This window comes from Phocoena phocoena, chromosome 8, assembly GCF_963924675.1.
Source record: "Phocoena phocoena chromosome 8, mPhoPho1.1, whole genome shotgun sequence".
Taxonomy (NCBI): Eukaryota; Metazoa; Chordata; class Mammalia; order Artiodactyla; family Phocoenidae; genus Phocoena; species Phocoena phocoena.
This window is the reverse complement of record NC_089226.1, coordinates 54990166-55012123: the sequence shown is the minus strand read 5'-3', so window position 1 is coordinate 55012123 and position 21958 is coordinate 54990166. Positions and strand designations below refer to the sequence as shown.

Genomic DNA, 21958 nt, shown 5'->3' with positions numbered 1-21958 from the left:
TACACCCAACAGTCTGTACCTCCCCCTCCCACTGGTAAACACTAGTTTGTTCTCTATATCTGTGAGTCTGCCTATATTTTGTTTTATTCACTAGTTTGTTGAATTTTTTAGATTCCACATGTTAGTGATATCATAAAGTATTTGTATTTCTCTGTCTGACTTATTTCACTTAGCGTAATGCCCTCCAAGTTCATCCATGTTACTGCAAATGGCAAAATTTCTTTCAAGACTGAGTAGTATTCCATTGTGTGTATATGTGTATGTGTATATAAATATATGTAAACCACAACAGATTCATGTATGTTAACTTTGTTTCCTGCAACTTTTCCAAATTCACTGCTGAACTCCAGTAGTTTTCTGGTAGCGTCTTTAGGATTTTCTATGTACAGCACCATGTCATCTGCAAACAGTGGCAGTTTAAGGCAGTTTCCTCCTTTCCAACTTGTATTTTTTAATTTCTTTTTCTTCTCTGATTGCTGTGGCTAGGAATTCCAAAATTATGTTGAATAAAAGTGGTGAGAGTGGGGATCTTTGTCTTGTTCCCAATCTTAGAGGAAATACTTACAGCTTTTCACCATAGAGTATGATGTTAGCTGTGCGTATGTCATATACAGCCTTTATTATGTTGAGGTACGTTCCTTCTATGCCCACTTTCTGGAGTGTTTTTATCATAAGTGGACGTTGAATTTTATCAAAAGCTTTCTGCATCTATTGAGATGATTATATGGTTTTCATTCTTCAATTTGTTAATATGGTATATCACGCTGATTTGCAGATATTGAGAAATCCTTGCATCCCTGAGATCAATCCCATTTGATCACAGTGTATGATCCTTTTAACGTTCTGAGTTTTTTTTTTTTTGGCTGCGCCACATGGCATATGAAATCTTATTAGTTCCCTGACCAGGGATCGAACCTGCACCCCCAGCAGTGTAAGTATGGAGTCTTAACCACTGGGCCAGAGAAGTCCCCTTTTAATGTATTACTGGATTTGTTTTGCTAGTATTTGGTTGAGGATTTTTGCATCTTTGTTCATCAGTGATATTGGCCTGTAATTTTCTTTTTTTATGATATCTTTGTCTGGTTTTCATATCAGCGTGATGTTGGCCTCATAGAATGAGTGTGGAAGTGTTCCTTCCTCTGCAATGTTTTGGAATAGTTTCAGATGGACAGGTGTTAACACTTCTCTAAAGGTTTGGTAAAATTCATAACTGACTCACTTTGCTGTACAGCAGAAATTAACACAACACTGTAAATCAACTATACTCCAATAAAAAAATTAATTAAAACCAAAAAACAAAAAGGGGGGGGGAGGATTTGTAGAATTCTCCTGTGAAGCCATCTGGTCCTCTACAGGACCTTTTATTTTTTTTAATAAATTTGTGGGGTTAAAAACATATATTTATTTATTTGGTTGTGTCGGGTCTTAGTTGCAGCAGTCAGGCTCCTTAGTTGTGGCATGTGGACTCTTAGTTGCGGCATGCATGTGGGATCTAATTCCCAGACCAGGGATTGAACCCGGGCCCCCTGCATTGGGAGCATGGAGTCTTAACCACTGTGCCACCAGGGAGGTCCCTACAGGACCTTTTAAAATAGACTGTGGATTCTAACAACAGTTCAGTTGTTTTGCCCTCCCTCTCTCCATTGTTTTCTTTTCTTTAAAACATTTCTTCACTGAAGCATATTAAATCAGATATATTCCTCCAAAATGCCATGTTCTCTTATGATCTCAGGTGTTTACATTTCTGTTCTCTTCAGCCCAAAGTGCATTTCAGACTAACTCCAATCATTATTTCAAAGACAAACACAGAATGGATAAATGTGGTATATCCATACAAGGGGGAATATTATTTAGCCATAAAAAGGAATGGAGTACCGATTCTTACTACATAGATGAACCTTGAAAATATTATGCTATCTGAAAGAAGCCAGACACGAAGGCCACATATTGTATGATTCTATGTATATACAGTGTCTAGAAAGGCAACTTAGGGAAACAGCAAGTAGACTGGCAGCTGCCATGGGCTGGGGAAAGGGAAAATGGTGAGTAAATGCTAATGCACAGGGTATGGGGTTTCTTTGTGGGGTGAGGAAAATGCCCTGGAGTTAGATAGTGGTGATAGCTTCACAACTTTGAGAATATACTAAAAATCACTAAATTGTATTTTTTTAAAGTGATGGTGACTTGGACAAGAATGTAGTTATGAAAGGAATGAAGAACATTTAAACACTGGATCCATTTTGCATAGAGAGCTGACTGGATTTGCTGCAAGAATGGATGGGAAGTGAGAGAAAAAGAAAAGTTAATGATGTGCCTCCCAAGTTTTGGATCCAAGTAAACATGGATGTTCTTAACTGTGATGGGAGAAACATATTGAAGTGGAAAGGCTGGAAGCTCAAGTTATGGGCAGATTGACTGATGTTGACTTAATGGATTCTTAACTATCTGTACCTAAAGTTAATCTAGACTTGAGTGAAGTAGAACATATCATCCTAATTGTATAATATATATATATATGATTGGAATATAAAATTATATATTCCTATCAAATAATGTGGAATATGATTTTTCTTAGTCTAAGGGATGTTCAGAGTTAGAATTAGTGGTAGGGATAAACCGTTCAGAAGCAATTGACCTGACAGCCCAATTCAATTAAAAAAAAACAAAAACAAAAGGGCTTCCCTGGTGGCGCAGTGGTTGAGAGTCCGCCTGCCGATGCAGGGGACACGGGTTCGTGCCCCGGTCCGGGAGGATCCCACGTGCCGCAGAGGGGCTGGGCCCGTGAGCCATGTCCGCTGAGCCTGCGTGTCCGGAGCCTGTGCTCCGCAACGGGACAGGCCACAACAGCGAGAGGCCGCGTACCACAAAAAAAAAAGACAAAACAAAAACACAGCCAAGCATAGGTATCATCTTCTGCCAAGTATGGGTTAGGAATCTGGTTCCTCCATAGCACACTGGAGTGATCTCCATCACAGATCACATTTATGACACTATATTACCATTTACTATTTCCCTGTATCTCCCACAATATGCAGAGCTTAGGAATGGCATCATGTCTTTGTACCTCCAGAGCACAGGACAGTTAATTATACAGCAAGTCTTTAGCAAACACCTGTAATATATGATTCCAAGGTTTACCAATAATTTTCCATCTTTTTCATGCAAGTCCAAATTACTGAGTAGACAAAAAGGAGGATAACTGTGTATGACAGTATTCCTTAAGGGAGCCAAGAAACTGAAGGAAGGTATTAATGAGTGATATCAAAGAAGTTAACATTAGTGAGCGATCACTATGCTCCAGGAATTACTCCAGAAGCATTACATGAATTAATTCATATAATTCCAATACAATCTGATTAAACAGGTACTATTTTTACCCCCATTTTATAAGGCTAGGAAAGTGAGAACATGCAGAAAGGTACAGTAATTTGCTTATGGTCACAGTTAGTACATACTAAAGGCAGAACTGAATTATAGACAGTCTGACTTCAGAGACCATCTTTTTAATCACTGTGCTATATTAGCAGCATGTCTTGACAGATTTTCTAATTATGGGTTCATGAAAACTCGGTATACTATTTAGAAATCAGCTCTTTGAAAATGATTGTCAAACCACTGTCAATACTTAAAATATTTTTGAGGTATAATTGACATCCATTGAAATGAACAGACCTTAGGTGTTCAGTTAATCAGTTTTGACACATGCATACATCTGTGTAATCCACACATCTATCAAGATAAGGAATATTACACATCACCCCAGAAAATTCCCCCCTGCCCTGTCCTCCTACTCAATCCCTCTCCTCCACCAAAAGCAAAAATGAATTACAGTTTTGAACACTGTAACCATAGATCAGTTTAGTTAATTCCAGAACTTAAATGGAATAAAACAGTATGTACTTTTTGGCTTCTCACATATGATAATGCCTTTGAGACAAATCCACAGAGTTGCATGCATTATAGGTCATTTCTTTTTATTGCCTAGTAATAATCCATATATGGGGACCATTATGAACAAAGATGCTATGAACATTATTATACAAGGTTTTTTGTAAACATTTGGTTTCATTTCTCTAAGATAAATACCTAAGAGTGAAATCACTGGGTTATAGGGTAACAGTTTGTTTAACATTCGAACAAATGGCCGAAGTGTAAGTGGTTATACCATTTTACATTCCCACCAGCAAGGTGTTTAAGAGCTCCAGTTGGTCCACATACTTGCTAACATTTGGTACTGTAAGTCATTTTCATTTTAGTCATTCCAGTGGACATAAAATAGTATCTCATTATGGTTTAAATTGGGAATTCTCTGATGAATAATGATATCAAACACTTTTTCATGTGAATATGGGCCATATGTATATATTCTTTACAAAGAAACTGTTCAACAGTCTGCATAAAACTTTATCTTTCTTAGCAGACCTAGTATAAAAGCACTTTCAGCAGTCGCTTTCTGATTTTGAAGAATCACCTAATGAAGTCTGGTCTAAGATGTGCTAAAATTCTCTGATAATTAATAACCAATAACTACCACTTCATGGTATTCATATATTTTGCTCATCTTTTACATTCCTAAAGAAAATTGCTTGACATATCCCCTAGCATAATATCACTTATAGCATGTTATTTCGTCATAGAAAATATTTTTCTGTACTTTATCCTCTTTCATTAAGGACTAAAGTAGTGATGAAATAACTGTAACAAATACTATTTTTTCACAGCAATTATTTTTTGAACATTAGTTGAAATGAGTGGGACACTGGCTAGAGCTCAAACATTTTTGTTTTTGAAACATAATACTTGGTTACGCCATACATAACTGCCGGTTTGATAGGTTAAAATGTTCAATGTCGGTTCAATGAAACTTAACGATTTTTACTATTTTGTAAGTAACTTACTAAATCTAATTGTTCAAACTTAAAATACAATTATATTTCAGTTAACCACTTCCTATCTATCCATCTCATATATATTTATATTATAAATTTTACACACACAGGAATGGAAATTGCAGAAGTATTAAAACTATGATGTTATAGCATTAAATTTTTAAAAAACTTAAGAATTTTTTTTTTTTTTTGCAGTACACGGGCCTCTCACTGTTGTGTCCTCTCCCGTTGTGGAGCACAGGCTCCGGACATGCAGTCTCAGCAGCCATGGCTCACAGGCCCAGCCACTCCGCGGCATGTGGGATCTTCCCGGACCGGGGCACGAACCCGTGTCCCCTGCATCAGCAGGTGGACTCTCAACCACTGTGCCACCAGGGAAGCCCAAGAACTTAATTTTTTAAGAGCAGATTTAGGGTCTAAGCAAAATTGAGAAGGTACAGAGATTTCACATGTATTCCATGCCAATGCACAGCTTCCTCCGTTCTTAAGATTATGTTTATTACAACTGATGAATCTATCCTGACACATAACTACCACCCAGAGTCCATAGTTCACGTTACGGTTACCCTTAGTGTGGTACATTCTACGGGTCTGCACATATATATACCAACACTCATCCATCATTATAATAGTATCAGACAGAGTAGTTTTACTGCCTGAAAATTCTCTGTGCTTCACCGATTCACCCCTCATTCCTCTCTAAACCCTGACAACCACTGTTCTTTTTACTTTCTCCATAGTTTTATGTCTTCCAGAACGTCATATAGTTGAAATCATACAGTTAATTTCAGACTGCCTTCTTTCTTTTATTAATATGATTTAACCTCCGTGTCTGTTCATGGCTTGACAGCTCATTTGTTTTGTTTTAGACAATATACCATCATCTGGATACACCTCAGTTTATCCATTTACCTACTGAAGGATATTCTTAGTTGCTCTCAAGTTTTGCCAAGTTATGAGTAAAGCTGCTACAAACATTCATGTGCAGGTTTTTGTATAGACATAAGTCTTCAACTTCTTTGGGCAAATACCGAGGAAGATGATTGCTGGATCATATGGTAATGTTTAATTTTGTAAGAAGCCAGCAAACTGTCTTCCAAAGTGGCTGTGCCATTTTGCATTCCCATCAGCGATGAATCAAAGTTCCTATTGCTCCATATTCTCACCAGCATTTGGTGTTATCAGTGTTCTTGATTCTGGCCACTGTAATAGGTGTCTAGTAATACCTCACTGTTGTCTTAATTTACATTTCCCTGATGAAATAGGACATGGTGCATCTTTTCCTGTGATGATTTGCCATCTGTCTGATAAGGTCTTTGGCCCATTATAAACCAGGTTGTTTGTTTTCTTACTGTTGGACTTGAAGAGTTTTTTGTATATTTTGAATAACAGTCCTCTATCAGATATGTCTTTTGTAAATTATTGTCTGCCATTCTGTGGCTTATATTTGCATTATGTTGACACTGTCTTTCACAGAGCAGAAATTTTTTAATTTTAATGAAGTCCAGAATATCAATTCTTTCTTTCATGGATTGCACCTTTGGTATTGCATCAAAAAAGTTATCATCAAACCTGAGGTAATCTAGATTGTCTTCTATGTTACCTTCTTGGAGTTTTATAGTTTTGCATTTTACATGTTGGTCTGTGATTCATTTTGAGTTAATTTTTGTAAACGTTGTAAAGCTCTGTGTCTAGATTCAATTTTTTGCATTTGAATGTCCAGTTATGCCAGCACCACTTGTAAAGACTATCTTTTCTCCACTGTATTGCCTTTGCTCCTTTGTCAAATGTAAGTTAACTATATTTATGTGTGTCTATTTCAGTGCTCTTTATTCTGTCCCACTGATCTACTTGTCTATTCTCTTGCCAATACCACACTCTCTTCATTATGATAGTTTTATAGTAAGTCATGGACTCAGGTACTGTCAGTACTTCAACTTTGTTCTTCTACAACACTGTGTATTCTAGGTCTTTTGTCTATAAGTTTTAGAGTCAGTTTGTTGATATCCACAAATAAGTTGCTGGGATTTTGATTGGGATTGCGGTGAAATCTACAGATTAAGTTGGGAAGAGGTAACATCTTGACAATATTAAGTGTTCTTGTCCCTGAACATGTAATAGCTCTCCATTTATTGATTCTTCTTTGATTTCTTTGATTAGAATTTTGTTTTCCTCGTATACACTTTTTCATATTTCGTTAGATTTATACCTAGGTGTTTTAGGGGAGCTAATGTAAAGGTACTATGTTTTTAAATTCAGATTCTACACATTCACTGATGGTATATAAGAAAGTGATTGACATTTGTGTATTAACATTTTATCCTGCAACACTGCTATAATCACGAATTAGTTCCAGGAGATTTTTTGGTCGATTCTTTCAGATTTTCTACATAGAAAATGATGTCATTGGCAAAAAACGATAGTTTTATTTCTCCCTTCTTAATCTGTGTATCTCTTATTTCCTTTTCTTATCTTACTGCATTAATTAGAACTTCCAGTATGATGCTGCAAACGAACGAAGAGAGCAGATACCCTTGCCTTGTTCCTGATCTTAGTGGGAAAAACTTCATTAAATAGATGTTATGTGTAGGTTTTTGTAGCTTTTTTAAAAAATAATTTTAAATTAAATATTCAGCTAACAAATCTATTAGATGCCCCTTAACTTTTGTTGAAAGCCAAGTACTGGAAATCCTCCAATTCTGATTAGGATTTATTCTCTGCCTCCATAGCAAATCAGTTTGTTTGTTTTTTGGGTTTTTTTTGGCCGCGTCACATGGCTCGTGGGATGTTAGTTCCCCATCCAGGGATGGAACCCGGGGCCCCAGCAGTGGAACTGCAGAGTCCTAACCACTGGAACGCCAGGGAATTCCCAATATATATATTTTTTAATCAAGGAAGTTTCCATCTCTTCCTACTTTACTGAGAGTTTTAATCATGAAAGGGTGTTGAATTTTATCAAATGATTTTTATGTATGTATTGACATGATCATGTGATATTTTCTTCTTTAACCTGGTGATGTGTGAAAACTGGTTTTCAAATATTGAACCAGCCTTGTATACCTGGGATAAATCCCACTTGGTCATGGTGTATTATACTTTTTATGCATTGTTGGTTTTAATTTGCTAATATTTTTTGAAAATTTTCATCTTTATGTTCATGAGAGATACTAGTCTATAATTTTCTTTTTTTATATCTTTGTCTGGTTTGCGTATTAAGGTAATGCTGGCCTCACATAATTAGTTAGGAATTATTCTCTCTCCTTCTATCATCTGAAAAAGACTGAAGAAAATCGGTATAATTTCTTCCATAAATGTTTGGTAGAATTCACTACTGAACCCATCTGAGCCTGGTGTTCCATTTTAGAAGGTTAATTACTGATCCAATTTCTTTAATAGAGACTTGTGCATATTACCTATTCTTCTGTTGTGAGATTTAGCACATTGTCCTTTTCAATTAATTGGTCCATTTCATCTAGGTTATCAGATCTGTGGGAATCCAGTTATTCACAGCATCAGCATTCCTTTATTATCCTTTTAATGTCCATGGGATATACAGTGATGTCCTCTTTTTCATTTCTTTTTTTTTTTGCGGTACGCGGGCCCCCCACTGCCGCAGCCTCTCCTGTTGCGGAGCACAGGCCCCGGACGCGCAGGCCCAGAGGCCATGGCCCATGGGGCCAGCCACTCCACGGCACGCGGGATCCTCCCGGACCGGGGCACGAACCCACGTCCCCTGCATCGGCAGGCGGACTCCCAACCACTGCGCCACCAGGGAAGCCCTCTCTTCATAAAGCCTTCACAAAAATGAGAGACCTATATGGATAAAACGGTTCACTACATTTGTCCAAAATAGTACTAGTATGTCAAGTTAAAGCTAACTGAAATACCGTCGTGTCACAGGACACATTGAGAATCTATCAGAACAATGGTATTTCCCCGGAAAATACACATATTAATTACAACTAAGAGCTACTACTTAAAATATAAAGGATTCCAAAGGTGCATGAAGCTCATCTAGAGATGTCAGAGCTGTACTATTCACTACCATATTCCCCATTGCTCAACACAGAGCCAGTTACACAAGTAGGCATGTGATAGAAATCTATTAGTTTAATGAAATAAAGGAACATAAGTGTGACAATCAGGTGTTTAGAATTTGGCTTTAATTACCTGAAATCAGAGTCAAAAACCCAATGTTTTATTAATGACCCCAAATATTACTGCATATTTGTGAAGAGTTGCCTGGCAAATTTGCCCTTTTTTCTTCCTGCTGATAAATATTTCTTTTATAAAGAAACTAAGTTTCAATCTCTGGGAATAGAAGTTGTAAGAAAAGACAATAGTTTAACTGGGAGAAAAGGAACAAATTTTTATCAAGCATGTACTATGGCCCTAGTATGATTTCTCTTATAGTTCTCAGAACAACTTAACAAGGAAGTATTATCATTTTCATTTTAAAGAGGATCAGAGAAATTAAGTAAGCTGCCTACAGATGATAAGCAAAGGAACCCAGATTCAAACAGTTATTAACTATAAAATCAATGCTCTTTCTCTCACATCATGCACTGGGGTATAATCTACTTAAAACAGTGTAAACCAGAAGTTGTTTTAAGCGTGTATGACTGATTAATGATAACCATAATTTTTCTCTGCCATATGTTCTTCATCTACAAAGTAGAAGACAATATGTCTTTAACAACTATGCAAGTTTGATATAGGAATTAGAAGTGGTGGTAAAACATAACGAACAGAACCTCATTTAATGTATGTATTCATAAGGAAAGATGGTGAGTATATTTTATTTCAGGAACATTTTGTTGATATTAATTTAGTAAATTAACTACATGGAAAACCATATTATAATATGAGGAAAGGATGCTTATAAAACAATCCCCCAACAGCTCATTTAATGTTTATCCTTAGGGCATGCAAGTTGAGCCTCCCTGACCCAAACAACTATTATGAATTTCTACGAATTATCTCTTCGAAACATTAATAAATGACCACTGACAAAAAATTGCTAAATCTCAGCAAAAACAAAGATGAGTTACAGTTAAAGGAGTTTTTCATAAGCCAGTGGATATATATCTATTACTTATCCCTACTGTAGTTATAAATCCCGATATTTTCAAACTTAATATAAATTGTGAGAATTAAAAGAATAAATTCTAAATAATTAATTACCAAAAACAGAAAATTGGACACACAAAGATTCTGAATAACAGTCCCAGTCACTTATCAATTTAAAAGAAAGTTTTATTTTAAGGTTTTACATTAAATGTTTCCGTTCAAATATATTTGTCAATACAAATATAAGAAATCAAGGTTTTTCGAAAAAGATTAGGGGAAACGGTCCAAGATGTTGGACCACCAGAGACCTCCTGGCCCCATGTAATATTAATCAGTGAGAGCTCTCCCAGAGATCTCCATCTCAACACTAAGACTGAGCTCCACCCAACGGCCAGCAGGCTCCAGTGCTAGATGCCCCATGCCGAACAACTAACAAGACAGGAATACAACCCCACACATTAACAGAGAGGCTGCCTAAAGTCATGCTAAGTTCACAGACACCCCAAAATACACCAGCAGATATAAGGCTCTTCCCACCAGAGGAACAAGATCCAGCCTCATCTACCAGAACACAGGCACCAGTCCCTGTGCAAGAAAGCCTACACAAGCCACTGAACCAATCTAACCCACTGGGGGCAGACACGAGAAATAAGAGGAACTATGAACCTGCAGCCTGTGATAAGTAGACCCCAAACACAGTAAGTTTAAAAAAAATGAGAGGGCAGAGAAAACATATGCAGCAGATGAAGGAGCAAGGTTAAAAACCCACCAGACCAAAGAAATGAAGAGAAAATAGGCAGTCTACCTGAAAAAGGATTCAGAGTAATGAGTAAAGATGATCCAAAATCTCAGGAAGAGAATGGAGAAAATGCAAGAAACATTTAACAAGGATCTAGAAGAACTAAAGAGAAAACAAACAGTGATAAACAACACAATAAATGAAATTACAAATACTCTAAAGAAATCAACAGCAGAATAACTGAAGCAGAAGAACAGATAAATGACCTGGAAGACAGAATAGTGAAAATAACTACCGCAGAGCAGAATAAAGAAAAAAGAATGAAAAGAATTGAGGACAGTCTCAGAGACTTCTGGGACAATATTAAATGTACTTACATTCAAATGATAGGGGTCCCAGAAGAAGAAGAGAAAAAGAAAGGGTAAGAGAAAATATTTGAAGAGATTATAGTCAAAAACTAGTCAATCAAGTCCAGGAAGGTCCAGGAAGTGCAGAGTCCCATTCAGGATAAACCCTAGGATAAACATGCCAAGAAACACATTAATCAAACTATCAAAAATTTAAAAAAAAAAAAAAATTTAAAGTAGCAAGGGAAAAGCAACAAAAACCTACAAGGGAATTCCCATAAGGTTAACAGCTGATCTTTCAGCAGAAACTCTGCAAGCCAGAAGGGAGTGGCAGGATATATTTAAAGTGATGAAAGGGAAAAACCTACAACCAAGATTAGTCTACACAGCAAGGATCTCATTCAGATTCAACAGAGAAATTAAAACCTTTAGAGACAAGCAAAACTTAAGAGAATTCAGCACCACCAAACTTTACAACAAATGCTAAAGGAACTTTTCTAGACAGGAAACACAAGAGAAGGAAAAGACCTACAAAAACAAACCCAAAACGATTAAAATGGTAATGGAAACATACATATCGATAATTACCTTAAATGTAAATGGATTAAATGCTCCAACCAAAAGACATACAATGGCTGGATGGATACAAAAACAAGACCCGTATATATGCTATCTACAAGAGACCCATTTCAGACCTAGGGACACATACAGACTGAAAGTGAGGGGATAGAAAAAGATATTCCATGCAAACGGAAATCAAAAGAAAGGTGGAGTAGCTATTCTCATATCAGACAAAATAGACTTTAAAATAAAGACTATTAGAAGAGACAAAGAAGGACACTACATATGATCAAGGGATCAATCCAAGAAGATAAAACAACTGTAAATATTTATGCACCCAACATAGGAGCACCTCAATACATAAGGCAAATGCTAACAGCCATAAAAGGGGAAATTGACAGTAACACAATCATAGTAGGGGACTTTAACACCCCACTTTCACCAATGGACAGATCATCCAAAATGAAAATAAATAAGGAAACACAAGCTTTAATATCAGTTAAGTCCGTCTTTATCAGTTAAAGACGGACTTAACTGATATTTATAGGACATTCCATCCAAATACAACAGAATACACTACCTTCTCAAGTGCACACGGATCATTCTCCAAGATAGATCATATCTTGGGTCACAAATTAAGCCTCAGTAAATTTAAGAAAATTGAAATCATATCAAGCATCTTTTTCAACAAATATGTTATGAGACGAGATATCAAATACAGAAAAAAAAAACTGTAAAAAATACAAACACACGGAGGCTAAAGAATACACTACGAAATAACCAAGAGATCACAGAAGAAATACAAGAGGAAATCAAAAACTACATAGAAATAAATGACAATGAAAATACGACAACCCAAAACCTATGGGATGCGGCAAAAGCAGTTCTAAGAGGGAAGTTTATAGCAATACAATGCTACCTCAAGAAACAAGAAACATCTCAAATAAACAACCTAAACTTACACCTAAAGCAATTAGAGAAAGAAGAACAAAAAACTCCCAAAGTTAGCAGAAGAAATCATAAAGGTCAGATCAGAAATAAATAAAAAAGAAATGAAGGAAACAATAGCAAAGATCAATAAAACTAAAACCTACTTCTTTGAGAAGATAAACAAAATTGATAAACCATTAGCCAGACTCATCAAGACAGAAAGGGAGAAGACTCAAATCAACAGAATTAGAAATGAAAATGGAGAAGTAACAACTGACACTGCAGAAATACAAAGCATCATGAGAGGCTACTACAAGCAACACAATGCCAATAAAATGGACAACCTCAAAAAAATGGACAAATGCTTAGAAAAGTACAACCTACCAAGAATGAACCAGGAAGAAATAGAAAATATGAACAGACCAATCACAAGCACTGAAGTTGAAAGTGACTAAAAATCTTCCAACAAACAAAAGCCCAGAACCAGATGGCTTCACAGGCGAATTCTATCAAACATTTAGAGAAGAGCTAATACCTATCCTTCTCAAATACTTCCAAAATACAGCAAAGGGAGGAACATTCCCAAACTCATTCTACGAGGCCACCATCACCCTGATACCAAAACCAGACAAAGATGTCACAAGAAAAGGAAACTACAGGCCAATATCACTGATGAACACAGACGCAGAAATCCTCAACAAAATATTAGCAAACAGAATCCAACAGCACATTAAAAGGATGGAACAAGAAGATCAAGTGGGGTTTATCCCAGGAATGCAAGGATTCTTCAGTATATGCAAATCAATCAATGGGATACACCTTATTAACAAATTGAAGGAGAAAAACCATATAATAATCTCAATAGATGCAGAAAAAGCTTTTGACAAAATTCAACACCCATTTATGATAAAAACTCTCCAGAAAGTACGCATAGAGGGAACCTACCTCAACATAATAAAGACCATATATGACAAACCCACAGCCAACATCGTACTCAATGGTGAAAAACTGAAACCATTTCCTCTAAGATCAGGAACAAGACAAGGTTGTCCACTCTCACCACTACTATTCAACATAGTTTTGGAAGTTTTAGCAATGGCAATCAGAGAAGAAAAAGAAATAAAAGGAATCCAAATCGGAAAAGAAGAAGTAAAGCTGTCACTGTTTGCAGATGACATGATATTAAACATAGAGAATCTTAAAGACTCTACCAGAAAACTACTAGAGCTAATCAATGAATTTGGTAAAGTAGCAGGGTACAAAACTAATGCACAGAAATCTCTTGCATTCCTATACACTAACAATGAAAAATCTGAAAGAGAAATTAAGGCAACGCTCCCATTTACCACTGCAACAAAAAGAATAAAATACCTAGGAATAAATCTACCCAAGAAGACAAAAGACCTGTATGCAGAAAACTTTAAGGCACTGATGAAAGAAACTGAAGACAATACAAACAGATGGAGAGATATACCATGTTCTTGGATTGGAAGAATCAACACTGTGAAAATGACTATACTACCCAAAGCAATGTACAGAATCAATGCAATCCCTATCAAACTACCAATGGCATTTTTCACAGAAGTAGAACAAAAAATCTTAAAATTTGTATGGAGACACAAAAGACCCTGAATAGCCAAAGCAATCTTGAGAAAGAAAAATGGAGTTGGAGGAATCAGACACCCTGACTTCAGACTATACTACAAAGCTACAGTAATCAAGACAGTATGGTACTGGCACAAAAACAGAAATATAGATCAATGGAACAGGATAGAAAGCCCAGAGATAAGCCCACATATATATGGTCACCTTATCTTTGACAAAGGAGGCAAGAATATCCAATGGAGAAGAGACAGCCTCTTCAAAAAGTGGTGCTGGGAAAACTGGACAGCTACATGTAAAAGAATGAAATTAGAACTCTACCTAACACCATACACAAAAATAAACTCAAAATGGATTAAAGACTTAAATGTAAGGCCAGATAGTATAAAACTCTTAGACGAAAACATAGGCAGACCACTCTATGACATAAATCACAGCAAGATCCTTTTTGACCCACGTCCTAAAGTATCGGAAATAAAAACAAAAATAAACAAACGGGACCTAATGAAACTTAAAAGCTTTTGCACAGCAAAGGAAACCATAAACAAGACCAAAAGACAGTCCTCAGAATGGGAGAAAATATTTGCAAACGAAGCAAGTGATAAAGGATTAATCTCCAAAATACACAAGCAGCTCATGCAGCTCAATATCAAAATCAAACAACCTGGGCTTCCCTGGTGGCGCAGTGGTTGAGAGTCCACCTGCCGATGCAGGGGACATGTGTTCGTGCCTCGGTCAGGGAAGATTCCACATGCTGCGGAGCCACTGGGCCCGTGAGCCATGGCCGCTGAGCCTGCGCTCCACAACGGGAGAGGTCACAACAGTGAGAGGCCCGCGTACCCAAAAATCAATCAATCAATCAATCAACCCAATCCAAAAACGGGCAGAAGACCGAAATAGACATTTCTCCAAAGAAGATATATAGACTGCCCACAAACAAATGAAAGTATGCTCAACATCAGGAATCATTAAAGAAATAGAAATCAAAACCACAATGAGGGGCTTCCCTGGGGGCGCAGTGGTTGAGAGTCTGCCTGCCAATGCAGGGGACATGGGTTCGAGCCCTGGTCTGGGAAGATCCCACATGCCACGGAGCAACTAGGCCCGTGAGCCACAACTACTGAGCCTGCACGTCTGGAGCCTGTGCTCTGCAACAGGAGAGGCCGCGATAGTGAGAGGCCTGCACACCGTGATGAAGGGGTGGCCCCACTTGCCGCAACTAGAGAAAGCCCTCGCGCAGAAATGAAGACCCAACACAGCCAAAAATAAATAAATAAATAAAAAGCTGAGCTGACGTCCTTCTTCACTTAAAAAAAAAAAAAAAAACCACAATGAGGTATCACCTCACACTGGTCAGAATGGCCATCATGAAAAAATGTACAAACAATAAATGCTGGAGAGGGTGTGGAGAAAAGAGAACCTTCCTGTGCTGTTGGTGGGAATGTGAATTGATACAGCCACTATGGAGAACTGTATGGCGGTTCCTTAAAAAACTACAAATAGAACTACCATATGACCCAGCAATCCCCCTACTGGGCATATACCCTGAGAAAACCATAATTCAAAAAGAGTCATGTACCACAATGTTCATTTCAGCACTATTTACAATAACAGGACATGGAAGCAACCTAAGTGTCCATCAACAGATGAATGGATAAAGAAGATGTGGCATATATATACGTTGGAATATTACTCAGCCATAAGAAGACACAAAACTGAGTTATTTTTAGTGAGGTGGATGGACCTAGAACCTATCATACAGAGTGAAGTAAGTCAGAAAGAGAAAAACAAATACTATATGCTAACACATATATATGGAATCTTAAAAAAAAAGGTTTCTGAAGAACCCAGGGGCAGGACAGGAATAAAGACACAGACGTAGAGAATGGACTTGAGGACGTGGGGCAGGGAGGGGAAGCTGGGACGAGGTGAGAGAGTAGCACTGACATATATATACTACCAAATGTAAAACAGATAGCTAGTGGGAAGCAGCTGTATAGCACAGGGAGATCAGGTCGGTGCTTTGTGACTACCTAGAAGGGTGGGATTGGGAGGATGGGAGGGAAACGCAAGAGGGAGGGCATATGGGGATATATGTGTACATATAGCTGATTCACTTTGTTATACAGCAGAAACTAACACAACATTGTAAAGCAATTATACTCCAACAAAGATGTAAAAGAAAAAAAGTTAATTAAGAATAGAGGGACTTCCCTGGTGGCACAGTGGTTAAGAATCCACCTGCCAATGCAGGGGACATGGGTTTGATCCCTGGTCTGGGAGGATCCCACATGCCACAGAGCAACTAAGGCTTTGCGCCACAACTACTGAGCCTGTGCTCTAGAGCCCGCGAGCCACAACTACAGAAGCCTGCGCGCCCAGAGCCTGTGCTCTGCAGCAAGAGAAGCCACCGCAATGAGAAGCCCACGTGCTACAACAAAGAGTAGCCCCTGCTAGCCACAACAAGAGAAAGCCTGCGTGCAGCAATTAAGACCCAACACAGCCAAAAATAAATAAGTAAAATAAATAAATAAACGAAAGAAATTAAGAATAGAAAAAAAAAAAGATCAGGGCAAAAAAACTAGAATGTTCCTCAGATTTCTTCAGACCTCAGTAAAGAAATGTATGCACAGGAAAAACTGAAAATATAGTTAAGTGTCAGATGAATTAGCCACATTAATGAGTAATAAACAAATAATGCCTAATAGAAAACTGTATAGCTAAATAAAAATCAAATAATGTTTTTCTGGGAATTTCCTGGCAGTCCAATGGTTAGGACGCTGGGCTTTCATTGCCAAGGGCATGGGCTTGATCCCTGGTCCGGGAACTAAGATCCCGAAGCTGTGCACCACAGCCAAAAAATATATATATATAATGTTTTTCTTACATTTCTTTCCAACGATGAGTTTCTGTGTGCATATTACCTATGCATCATTATTTTTCAGATTCCAGCTTTCCAAAGTACAAGGTATTTGTCCTGATATGGACCACACTGCTAAACATATTTATTTGACAAATAATTGAGCACCTGCTATGGGTATTATGCTGGGCACTAGGCTAGGTCCTGGAAATTCCCAATCCCATAAAGAGAAAAGGATCACCCAGCTTTAGAGATTATATTCCAATAGAGAAGAGATCAAAGTAAGAAACATGCAAATAAACATTAAAAAAATTCCAATAAAAGATACCTGACGATGCATTTCCATGAAGAGCCATCTTGATCATCTTGTTCTTCTATATACATTCTGACATTGTGATCTTGATCCAACTGGTACCAGTACATGAGGCCATCTTTGTCACGGCCAATTGGCTGGAGACGCATGGTATCGGCATCCTCCTCATTGATAATATTCTTGAATTTGAGATTGTCATCAAACTGACACTCACAGAGGTACTGGAAAATAGTCATGACATGGTTTAAAATACCCCATAAATGTTTCTCCATGAAAATAAATGTGATATGTTCAACCAAGGAACAGATTTGGGGATAGGAGAAAGAATACTTTTAGTTTTATCCATCTTTCACTTTCCTCTCTCCCCTTTTGTACACTTATTTTACAGTAACCAACTTTAAAACATAAATTTCTAAGTTAACATTTAATTTTTGTATTACAGAAATTTATAGGTTTAACCCAACCAATGACACAAAAGTGAAGTTATATTTTAAAGCAATGAGTCTGTTTGTACTAAAGTTTCCCAAATTTGTTCATGGTATAAAATTTTCAATCACTCCTTCTCTCTTAAAGCTTTTAGATGAACTTCATTCTTGAAATGGCTATCTGTTTTTGAAAGCTTGAGACATATACAGTTTTTAAGGAAGGCAGTCTTATTGATAACTTACTCTGTGGAATTCTCTTTAAAAAAAAAAAAGACATCACCAAATTGGAAGAACTGATTTTTAATTAAAATTTTTGTGTATGATTAGTGTATAAAGTCAGATTTCTTCCCTGAACCTATATGCCCAGGCAAATAATACATGACGTCCCTATCATAGCCTCTTTGCCTTTGCCTGTGGTGTCTAGGCCCATAGACTCTCTTCTATAAAGGTAGTTTTCCCCTTCATTATGCTGACCACATTGCTAATAATTAGGGCCAACACATTGAAGCAAGCAAGGAGAAAAAGGGGAACTCAAAATTGAAAATAAATCTATACTTTGAGAAGACCTATTTTAATTAAGTAGGTTTGGTTATGTGAGACTTTTATTAAGTACACACTGGCATGCCCCATGTCATCTGGAAAACTAATGATCAAATTACTAATTTAGTAAATCAGTAAAAGATTAACCACAGTTTACCGTATTTGTTAACAATGACTGTGAAGGCTGCAAATAATGCATAAAATTAATGTGGGGTTTACCCATTCTACTATTGTCCCTACAAGCAGAGATCATAAACCTAGATATACTTGTATATTGAAAAATAACCCCAAACAGTAATTTAAAGAACAGTTTTATCACCAAACAATAAACAAGAAAAAGAAAAATCTATTGTCCTTTTCCGCTAATAGTGAAAATGTCTACTTGGGGACTTCCCTGGTGGTCTAGTGGTTAAGACTCGGTGCTTCCACTGCAGGGGGTGCAGGTTCGATCCCTGGTCGGGGAACTAAGATCCCACATGCTGCAGGCGTAAGCCCCCCACCAAAAGTCTACTTTCTAGTTATTTCCCAATTCATCCAGAAGGAGTCAAAAGTGAATTTTTTAATTAAAATAACTGTAACAAATAATAAATTTATTACCTTTAAGAGTGCTAACTTGCATTCAACACTCATTTCAAGATAGCCTTTCTTCTCCATCTCCCATGCCCAGGTGCTGTTAAACTCTTGACATATCTGTCAGAGAAAGTTAAAGTCTTAATACATAAAAGCAATTTAAATTTACATTGGTAGTTTTGTTGTACAATTATGTTAACAGTTTTGTTAATATATAAAGGAAAAAGTTTATACCAAACACAACTGAATCCAATCCCACCCTGAAATGCCTATTACTTAAATATACCAGAAATGTTTATTACTGTCTGATGATTGAATTTAAGGTAAGCAGTGATCCCTGCAGCTTTCTCCTCTGCTCTCAAGAATTTTATATACACTTTTGTGGCACATTTTCCCAAATGCAAGTAATTATCTGATTCCACCTCTCCAAACAGCCTAGAAGTTCCTCGACGGCAAGGACAATAGTTTATTCATCTCTATGCCTACAATAGAAGCAAGCTAAAAAAACCATGCCAAACTGTAGGCACATTTTTATTCAAGTAACTCTCCAACTCAAAATCCTCCTAATTATGGGTAAAGACTCCACTGCTTGGCATTTGAGACCTTCTATAATGTGGCATTAACTTAAATTTCTAGGCTTCTCTTCTCATACAAACATTGCAAGCAAACCAGAGACACTTTAAAAGGATGAGTAAAGAAGATTTGGATAACCATTCCACTTATCAGGCGATGCACCATGGGCTTTATGACCTCTGTGAGCCAGTTTCCTCAGCAATAAAAGGGGAGCAGTAATAATACTGACCTTAAAGGTTGTGAAATAGGTATAAAAAATGATAAAAAGTACCTAGAAACTTCATGCTCTTTTTCCAATCCAAGGAACAAAGAGTATAATGAAGCCCAAGGGAGAAGAACCAATACAAGGCACAAAATTATCTGGGAGCTTGGGCAATTAGCTAGAAACACTGGCAGGAGAAAAACAAACAGGCAAGTGAAACTGCTTTATATAACCACCTCAACCTAGGAATAAGACCAGGCTGGCCCTACTGGGAGGGCTACCCTTTTCCTCTCCTGTACCGGTGTCGTCATTTTTTTTTTTTTACCAAGTTAGGACAGAATGCAGTATGGCAAGGAGCTATATCATGGGGGATCTTCAAAGGCGAAAAGGAAGAATGAGCTCTCCATTCTCTGGAATATCATACTTCCTCTGAATGATAGAACTACATTTTGTAGAGGAAAAAAATTGAGATATACAGAATAAGGGAAATTTCTGGAATATTATACACAGAAGACCTCAAATGATTATATCAAAACCTAAAGGTCAACATGTGAATAGACACTTTGCCAAAGAATATATATAAATGGTCAATAAGCACAGGAAAAGATAGTCAATGTCCTTAGTCATTAGGGAAATGCAAATCAAAACCACAATGAAATACTACTTCATACCTGTTAGGATAGCTGTAATCAAAAAGAAGGATAGGGGCTTCCCTGGTGGCGCAGTGGTTGAAAAACCACCTGCCAATGCAGGGGACATGGGTCCGAGCCTTGGTCCGGGAAGATCCTACACGTTGTGGAGCAACTAAGCCTGTGCACCACAACTACAGAGCTTGCGCTCTAGAGCCCACAAGCTACGACTACTGAGCCCACGCACCACAACTACTGAAGGCTGCGCGCCTGGAGCCCATGCTCTTCAATAAGAGAAGCCACTGCAATGAGACGCCTGCGCACCGCAACGAAGAGTAGCCCCTGCTTGCCGCCAGCTAGAGAAAGCTCACACAGCAACGGAGACCCAATGCAGTCAAAAATAAATAAATTTTTTTAAAAAAGGATAATAGCAAATGATGGGAATGTAAAATGGTGCAGCCGCTTTGTAAAAAAAAAGTTTAACAATTCCTCAAAATGTTAACACTGAGTTACCACATGACTTAGCAATTCCACTCCTCGGTATGTACTCCCAAAAAATGAAAACATATACTGTACAAATGTTCATCACAGTATAATAGCCAAAAGGTGGGAACAACCCAAATTTCCATCAACTGCTGAATGAATAAAATAATACATGGAATATAAATACAATGGGATTTTATGCATCCATGAAAAGGAATGAAGTAGTGATATATTGTACAGCACGGATGAACATCAAAACACGATGCTAGGGCTTCCCTGGTGGCGCAGTGGTTGAGAGTCCGCCTGCCGATGCAGGGGACACGGGTTCATGCCCCAGTCTGGGAAGATCCCACATGCCGCGGAGCGGCTGGGCCCGTGAGCCATGGCTGCTGAGCCTGAGCGTCCGGAGCCTGTGCTTCGCAATGGGAGAGGCCGCAACAGTGAGAGGCCCACGTACCGCAAAAAACAAAACAAAACCCAAAAAACCACGATGCTATGTGAAAGAAACCAGACATAAGAGGTCACAAATTTATGGAAGTTTGTATATGGAATTTCCACAGAAGTCAAATCCATATAGACAAAATTTGTTAGCAGTTGCTAGTGGGTAAGCAGAGGGAGGAACAGACAGTGGTGGCTATGGGCAGATTTCGTTTCAGAGTAACAAAAATGCTCTATAATTATGATAGTGTTCTACAGTTAAGATAGCGCACATCCTTGTGAATATGCTTAAAAACACTGAATTGCATATTTTTAAAGAGTGAATCTCACGGTATGTGAATAATAGCTCAATTTAAAAAAATCAGACAGAGGGACAGCCAACAACACAGAGCCAAGCTTATGATTTGGATGAAGCATTTCTTGAGTGCTCTACTGTATACCATACCCCTAGAAGAAGATGTAGGCTAAAGCTGAGTGTGGGGAAGTTCAGTTTCACCAAAGGGGCTGAGAATGACACAGATCCAAAGCATGGCCAACAGCTCACAGCGTCAGACACCAAATATAGCTGAACAACTGTTGATTATCATTTACTGTGTGAAAGGGGAGGAAAGAGAAAGAGAGGTAGATATAGAGATAATTAAGATATAAGCGTCTGCTTCCTCACTACTTAGCTTCAATTTACTGACCTTCATTTACAATGCTTAGGGTGTAAAACCTCTGTTGTGCTGATATTCAGAGATAAACATGCTATTCATTTTCTGTTTCTTTAAGGGCAATGTAGACATAC

At 37.7% G+C, this 21958-nt stretch overlaps 1 protein-coding gene across 1 annotated transcript in view; it reads right to left on the bottom strand.

Moving 5' to 3' along the window:
* RSF1 (remodeling and spacing factor 1) overlaps positions 1–21958 on the bottom strand; it is a 165327-nt gene that overhangs the window by 50202 nt on the left and 93167 nt on the right. The window contains exons 3-4 of the mRNA XM_065881801.1: positions 18874–18966; positions 17327–17532 (exon numbers count right to left, since the gene is read on the bottom strand). Coding sequence (XP_065737873.1) covers positions 17327–17532; positions 18874–18966 — 299 coding nt within the window. The remainder of the gene's footprint in view (positions 1–17326; positions 17533–18873; positions 18967–21958) is intronic.